The sequence below is a fragment of the Octopus bimaculoides genome, chromosome 7 (genome assembly GCF_001194135.2).
Source record: "Octopus bimaculoides isolate UCB-OBI-ISO-001 chromosome 7, ASM119413v2, whole genome shotgun sequence".
In the NCBI taxonomy this organism is placed as follows: domain Eukaryota; kingdom Metazoa; phylum Mollusca; class Cephalopoda; order Octopoda; family Octopodidae; genus Octopus; species Octopus bimaculoides.
The window spans coordinates 30,362,714-30,371,405 of NC_068987.1; the positions used below are offsets into that span (position 1 = coordinate 30,362,714).

Consider the following 8,692-nt stretch of genomic DNA (forward strand, 5'->3'; position numbering starts at 1 on the left):
TATATATATATATATATATATATATATGGAAGGGTATCCAGCTGTAGAAACTCTGCCAGATCAGATTGGAACCTGGTGCAGCCATCTGGTTTGCCTGTTCTCAGTCAAACCGTCCAACCCATGCTAGCATGGAAAGCGGACGTTAGACGATGATGATATATATCATGGAAACAACTGCAGAAGAAATGAAATTTTTGGAATATCAATGAGAACATTTCTCTCTCTCTCTTTCTCTCTCTCTTTCTTTCTCTCTCTCTCTCTCTCTCTTTCTCTTTCTCTTTCTCTCTCTTTCTCTCTATCTCTCTTTCTCTCTCTCTCTCTCTCTCTCTCTCTGTGTTGTAAAATTAAAGAGTACTAATATGGAACCAATAGAAATCTATTTCCAATTAGAAACTCAGTAGTAAGTTACAAAGAATTTCTCAACTTATATATTATAGGGTTGACATGCTGAGTAATAACAATCATTTTATGACAAAAAAACAGCAACAACAAAAAAATATTTTCATCGTATTTTTGTATTGAGTACATTTTCTCTTTGCCAGCTAAAATACAGGCATGTTCTCATAAGCACACATACATACACATTCTCTCTTAACACTTTGTACTCATCTTGTTTAGTACAAAGCTGTATAAAACTCGTACATGGATTTTTAAGATATAAAAAAAACTATAAATTAGATGACACAAGTGTGTGTGTTGTAATTGTTTGATCAGCAGTACCTGTTTACAAATTATTGCTTAGAATTTAAGGTAAAAAATATTGTCTATTTTGCTATAAGTACATTGCTCTCAAAACTCATTTTAACAAGATATGTGACATAAAATATGATACAGCTGATAGTTATCACTCCATATTAGTACATCATCTTTTAACTCTATTAAACCTGTAAAGCTCTTCTTTCGCTTCTGACCCAGTTAACAACTAAATGAAAGTCATATTTTTCTTCACAAACTTGAATGTATTCTGCACTACTAACTATGAAGGTTACCAATATTTGACAGGAATTGTATTGCTTTGTACCTGGATGTGTGAATGTGTTTCTGTAGCATTTTGACTTTTGTTTTATTTCCAATATAACCCATATCTTAGCCAGTATACACCGATTCCTCTAACTTCCCACTGCATTTTATTTTTAACTTAAATTCTGGGATTGTCTCCCCTGCTTTTCTTGATTTTAAAGTGATAACTTCTTTTACATGTATGTGTAATTTAATTAACATTCTTTGACTCATTACACGAAGTGTGTGGGAATCCACTTTACTATATTACTAAAGTAGAAAGAACAATAGTGTTCTAATTTCTAATCAGCTAAAGGTACCTTGGAAGCATAGGTGTCAAAAAAAAAAAAAACGGCCAGTGTGGTAAGTTTTCAAGAAGCTGTTAACTTAGCTGGCAGCAAAGGGATTCTCACTTAGATCAAAGGGTAGAGTGTATCATAATTGCGTACACGCTACAATATAACATGTGAGTAGACTTAATCTATTGCTTGGTTTAACACCACTACCTGGTACCGTTGATGCCTTCAGTGGTTTCTGGTTACCATTCTCTCTCCTCCCCACCTTGTCTTGAAGGCCTGTCTGGAAGATAAAATCAAAAGTATGAGGTAGGGATACTAAATGCAGATGAAGTGAAAATGCTGGATAGAAATAAACCAAGCATGGTTCACTGGATGTGTAAAGTTAGCATGCATATGTGATACAGATTTAGAGAAGCTGAAAGAAAAACTGGGTATAAAAGGAATCAAATGTGATTTACAAAAGAGAAAACAGCTATGGTTTGTGTATGTAATGGTTAGAGATGATGGCAGTTGGCTGAAGAAATAGCAGGAGGTCCATGTGAAAGGTAAATGTGGACAGAAGTGGTGGAAAGCTAATTTGAGGATATTGAACCTGACAAAGGAGCACACCAAATGTTGTGTTAAAGGGAGCTGCCAAACCCATGCAAGCATGAAAAAAGTAGACATACAAATGATGTGTATTGTGATTGTGTGTAGAATATATAGAAAACATTGACTAGAGCTATACTGCTCATGCTTCATACTGAAATAACTTGCTAAAAAGTGATATTTTGAAAGTAATAAAAGAAAAAAAATATTATTTTGTAATATTTAACTGAAAAATATATGGATTTTCACCAGGAATAGTTTGTTTTCAGAGTAATCAGTTGAAGGTAAAAAAAGAGGCAGGCACTCAATTTTCTGGTGATTGGATTGAGAGGAAGTATGATAGGGGTTCAGACTCAGGAAAAAATATAATTGAAGTAGGGGACTCATGGTTGTGTGAAACAGGATATTTTTAATTTATTTACATATTTCCTACTTTATCACTCAAAGATCTTTTGTTTTCTTTTTTAGTAAATCATTCTGTGACAATCTACATTGCTAGCAATAGCCATGGGAATTCCATGATTATTTTGAAAACCATAAGATAAATCGAAGTTTATAAAGAAAAAAATATAGAATCGTATTTTCCTGAAATGATTGTAATGGGTTATTGCATAAATAATGCGGTTTTTTTCAATTGCATGAACTAAAAGTCGGAGGGGGACATGATAAACTACCTGCATCAACCTGTTATAAAAGTAGGTAGTGATTTTACCTTGTGCTTATTCTTAGTGCAAATTTTGAAGAGTGCAGTTCGAATTTAAGTTATTTTTTCAAAGTTATAACGGATGTAACAAAAGAGCATATTTGGTATTATGAATTCAATAAAGGCAACGACACAATAGAAAATGCGAAGGATATTAATGCAGTATATGGGGATCGGACAATTAGCATAAACCAGTGTCAACGGTAGTTCCAGAAATTTTGAGCCAGAAACTACAGCCTAGAAGATGAGCCTCATCCTGGAAAATTTGTAAGGCTCGATAAGGACATCCTGCAAACCCTGGTGGAACAAAATCCCATCATAGCTGTTGAGGAACTAGCAGAGAAGCTTAGGTTTGGTCATTCAATCATTCATCAACACCTGCGCTAGAAGAAAAAACTACCATCTTTGGTTTCAAAACAAAAAGTGTTATTCCATCAGGATAATGCTTAGCTACATACAGCAAGGATGACATTCCAAAAACTGGAGCAGCTTGAATGAGAAACTATGCCCCACCCACCATATTTGCCGGATATTGCCTCATTTGATTATCATTTATCTCGCATTCTTCAAAATCATTTGGACGGAAAAAATATGAATTCTGTGGATGAGGTCAGAACAGTAACAGGAGTATTTTTTGTTATGGACAAGTGAATTTTGGAAGAAGGGCCTTGCAAGTCTACCAGATAGATGAAAGAGCATTGTAGAAAATGAAGGAGAGTATATTTTAGATTTAAAAAAAAACAAACTTTATTTTAATTTTGAAAAATAAAAGAAATATAAAAAACTGCATTATTTATGGGATGACACAATATTTTTGTTATGAAGCTCGATGCTTGAGATGGGTGGGGGGAAGTCCAAATAAGCAGTACTGTAGGTGCATTTTTAAGAAAAGGAATCTAAAAATATTCTTTTTGTCCCCTCTTCCATCCTCATTGAGTGTTACTACCAGTTAGAACCTGAATTAAAGATAATTTACTACATTATTATTCTACTATGGTACAGCTATATTAAAAAAGCTTAAATAAACTTTAACATACTGTGCTATCTCATTTTTGTATCAAAGAAATTGCTTGTGGCTGGATTTGAATCCACTATCCCACTGAGCTGTGGGTAAAAAAAAAAAAACACTCTTGTAAGTGTGTGTGTGTGTGTGTGTATAAAATAATCATAATCTAAAATGATTTTGTCAGTTTTATGAATAACATAATACAAATGTATCCATAATAGATAGTCTTCAGTTTTGTTCCATAGTTTATCAGTCAATTGTTTTCTGGATAATAGAAGTGTATAGTAAATTGTGTTGCATTTCTGATACATAATTAAAGCATTATATATGTAGACTGTAGCAAAATAATATACATGTTGTTTTTAAAAATTCATTACAGGAATATCTTATGTAAAATAAGGTTTTAACCTTATTTTACATATGATGTTCTTGAATTTTTAATTGATATTGTAAGCACAATCAGATCTCATTAATTCCTCTGTGTGTGTGTGTGTGTGTTTTATCAAACTGTCAGTTTTTATTTACTACTGATAAATCTTAACCAGTAATTTGTGTTTTCTCAAAAATCAACTCAATTGCATTAATGTTTACAGATGTCTTCAGAATTTTCATCTCACTGATTTATACAAATGTATCGTGCATGTCAACTGTTGTTGAATTGACTGTCTTCTCTTCCCTATATTGTTGCTTGTACATATTGGTAATATACCAACTACTTAATCCTCTTGGAACCTTTTTTCCCATCTGTTCCACCCAACCTTTAATCTCTTCCTGAACCTTATTTTGCTTCCAGTGATCCTGAATCCAACAAATGCCATATTTGGAAACTACGAGACAGCACTTAAGTTTCATTATATTTTGTATGTTTTTATTTACAGTTCAGCATGCTATTTATTACTGGATCTATTAATGTTCACCTTCAGTTTTAATTCTTTTCCATCAGTGGGCAGTTTTCCTCTAATTAAACAGGAACACTGCAAACAAAAGTTGCTTCAGGACTTGGAAAAATATTCTTATAGTTAACTAAGCTAAAACGAATTAAAATATTTTCATTAAATTATCTTTCTATATTTTAACTGATGTTAGATTTCTATTTTTAAACTATTTAGACCTCTATAAACTATCAACTGAAGCAAAAGAATATAGTTTTAAAATTGTTCCAGACACCATTGTTTTCTTAACTGAAAAAAATTAACGTATTAAATTAAGAGGTTTTTTTTGTTTTTTTTATAGCTGTTTTCCCATTTTTATATAAAATACAAAAAGAACTTTTTTCCAAGCCTTCTCATGGTTAAATGCTTTGTTCTTAGCATGAAATCTTCCAATCTCTTGCTTTACTGTGTGACTACAATAACTTCTAAATTTTCACACCACCAACACTGGCTTATTCAATTTTAACACCACCTACTCGACTTTAAATAACACCTAACCTACTCTAATTTATAACTGACATTAATGCTTTTGAGATCATGGCATTTACACATTGCACTACACAATGTTACACATTGCACACAATTGATTACATATAGCAATACATAGATTAGAAAACTGCTAAACACTTGATGCTATTAACTATAACTTCCATTGATATCCAAATCAATTAACTTTGAGGAATGATAAAGCTGTATCATTGTTGTCTATACTCAAGTCCATCATTTAAAGCTATTTAACCTGCTTGCCACTTGTTTATCTGGTATAATTTTTCTTGGGATTGTTGAATAGAGGCTGTAACTTGGTGACTTTTCTAGCCATAATTTTCTTGTCTTTTGTAGTGAGCTTGGCTATCACATTATTTATGACGTGTGCTTTCAGGTCTTGAATGCATGGGTGTTAGACAAAATTTAAATGTATTTATCGGCTGAAGTGCATTCATGTCAAATGATATATTTTCATATATTTAGCTTTTGACACCTAAATTTATAATATCTTAATATAGTTCAAGGTGAAGTAAAAGATGAGTTAATATGTAAAATTAAAGTTGTATTGTAACACTAGATATTTAAAAACCATTTAAGTAAATTTTGACATTTACATACACACAGTCACACACACAATTAGTATATTTCAGAAAAAAAATCTATTTCTTCTTCAAAAGTGGTTATTTGTAAATTAAAAATTTGTTTAGTATCTGGACACATTGAAAAAAAAAATGTAGAATAGGTAACTATCCAATTATGAGAATATTTCTTTTGTAGAGTGATATTGTTGTTGTTGCTGTCGTTATTATGAGTGTTATTTTTTTCTTTCATCTTCTAGTGACTGCACTGTGGGTATCTGGAAAAAACGGAATTATTTGGAAGCTCATAGAAGTTCTTCTCTTTAACTCTGATCCAGTAACATGAGAGAAATTCATTTAGGTTTGCTAATAGCTTGCTATAGCAAATTATTTTAAAATTGTTCTGACTTGCTGCTTATGTCCACTCTTAAAACATTTTGGAAACATTGTTTTCAATTAAAAAAAAAGTTCTGTTTTATTTCAATTTTATTTTTTTATTCCATTGTTAATTTTTTGTTTTTAGAGTCTAGTTACAAAATAAAGTCATAATTTTTTTAACCTTGTATTCCCCAACGTTTTTAAGTATGGAAGCAACCATTGTGAATATTTCATTGTGAATGTATGTATCTGAGATACTTAAAAATACCTGAATATCTTTAAAATTCCATTCTTTCTGGACCCCAAAAAATTTTTTTTCATTCTGTAGAAAAGAAAATAAGAGGAAATAATTGAATAATTTTTTTTTTTTTTTAAATTTTTTTTTAAGAAGGCCAATTTTAATGAAACAGATGTTTTAAGTTATCAAACTTTAGGTTAGTTAAAATATGTTTATGGCAGATTTCAAATTCTAAATCAAATTCATTGCAGTTATTGTGGAGAAAAAATTCTCTCTTTTGGTAGATGTAAAAACACTATATCTGCCCAATGCTTCCCTTTATCACATTCCCAAACAACTGTTTCTTGCTCTTTAGCCTTCACCAATGGGAAATACCAAAGAGAGACAACCCTGGGCAGACTCAAAGCCATAGTAGCTTTAACTCAAATAACAGTCAACGTCTGTGACTGAGCTGGACTGTTTAACCACCTGGTCAGGATCAATATAACATCATGTTTATGATATATTTTAACTTCTAAAGGAAAATTCACTGCAGTTACTGTGGAGAAAAAAATTCTCTCTTATGGTGAAAGATGTAAAAACACCATATCAATCCACTGCTAAAACTCTAGTGGATTCTCAATCATTTCTGGTTTTTTATAGATTTTAATTGTCAAGCTAAGAATGTTAAAGTTGATGCAAAGTTACTCAAAGTAGTAAGCTGAGTTTTAATTAAATATTTACCCTTAGTGGGGTAGGGGTGGAAGATAATATTAATGTTTAACTCTGGAATTTAATTAAAAATAATTGAATGTAGTGTAGCTGGAAGTGAATCTAGTACTTAATTTCTGAAACTTTACACTTGATTATTTTTGTCTCTAAACTTGGTATTCTTGGCTATTAAATTAGGGGAAATAGTTTATTCTTAAATTTTTTTCCTTCATTAAATGGTTTTGTCAAATAATTCCAAATTAAAAACTGGGATCTGTCATAAAATAGTTAAACTGATGGCATTTGTCATAACCTTGGGTCATAAACATTATTACAAAGATTTCAGTAGCTTATTTTGTATTGAAAATTTCCTAAAGAATTTTTTTTTAATCATTATTATATAGTTTATTTTCAAGTTATTATGTAAATGCCACTAATGTAGATCTGGTCTTTAATTTTTGAACTTTCTTCTTTTTATACATTTAGATATTGATGACTTCTTAGTAGAAAGTTAGGTTAATGAGGTCTTTTATAACTGCTCACATCATATTTGTGAAGTATATTATTGTGTAATCTTAAAACTGTGATCATTTTAAAGCTTAACTTGAAAGTTCTGTGGTAAATATTACATATAATCAGATGCAAGCATGACAATGTGGTTTTAGGTTCAATCTCATTATGCAGCATTTGAGGCATAGGTCTTCTATCACAGCGTTTTGCCCTTGTTTCAAACATTCTTTGGTCACTTTCAACATGGAATATAAATGAAACTGTGATTGGTCCATTAGAGACCTTTAACCAATGATGCTATTGTTCACAAATTGCAATATTAATTCAATATTCCAGTGCTAATTTTGTCTTTATTTCATACGAAATTTGCTGAAATTATAGAATTTTAAGTAATTCCTCTGTGGATCTGACAACAATGTAAAAGAAATATTACTTGTTTCAGTTACTGGACTACAGTTCTGCTGGAACACCACCTTCTTTTCTTTTTTTTAAAGTTTTGTACTTATTCTAGCAGTCTCTTTTGCCTAACTGCTAAGTTACAGGGACATAAACAAACCAACACTGGTTGTCAGGCAGTGGTAGAGGAGACACACTAACGCTTGTGTGTGTGTGTGTATGATGGGTTTCCATACGGTTTCCATCTAAATCCACTCGCCATGTGGTTGAAAAGGAGACTTCTTACAACTCAACCACACTTTGTGTATTAAATTAAATTAAATATTCAGTTAAATATTTAAAACACATAGTTGAATGATCACATATTTACACATCATCTCATACTGGATAGAACATGTCAAATGGCTCCAGATATAAAATGTTTCATTGAAGGTGGTTAATGCATACCTTATTAGGTAAATATTATTCATTTCATAATTTGTTTCCCTAAACTAAAATGGCTGGTTACTTAAGTAAACTGTCTGTTTACATGTAATTATCGTTAGTAGTCATAACTGTTTTTTTTTTTGTTTTGTTTTTTAGTAGTTTGGTCTAATAGAAGGGGTTGTGCCTATAGTCTTCACAGACCTCTGAGACCGGTGATATCAGCATGTTGTAAGTTAACAGTTACAGAAAGAAAAAAAACAGAGGCAGGGAAGGAATTCCAAAGAATTTAAGTTCTTCAAGCAGTGAAGAACTGAAAAAGTGGTCTGTATAAGGCCTGGGAGGTTGAAGGATACCTTATAGCTACAAGTCAGTCTAAGGGATCTGACTGGAGATGGCACTGGATCAGCCAACTCCAAGGAGCAGAGACCACTCTAGTAACTTCAGAAAAAAGCAGACGTTGACA

General features: G+C 31.7%; 1 protein-coding gene across 6 annotated transcripts in view; it reads left to right on the forward strand.

The window, feature by feature from the left end:
* LOC106873190 (kinesin-like protein KIF21A) overlaps positions 1-6,770 on the forward strand; it is a 212,552-nt gene extending 205,782 nt beyond the window's left edge. For 5 of the 6 annotated variants that reach the window (XM_052969487.1, XM_052969488.1, XM_052969483.1 and 2 more), the window contains one exon: positions 5,852-6,770. In XM_052969487.1, coding sequence (XP_052825447.1) covers positions 5,852-5,918 — 67 coding nt within the window. In that variant the 3' untranslated portion in view covers positions 5,919-6,770. Of the gene's footprint in view, positions 1-4,388; positions 4,456-5,851 lie in introns of all 6 variants that reach the window. The other variant, XM_052969485.1, reaches the window with a different exon arrangement.
* The last annotated feature ends 1,922 nt before the right edge of the window (positions 6,771-8,692 follow it).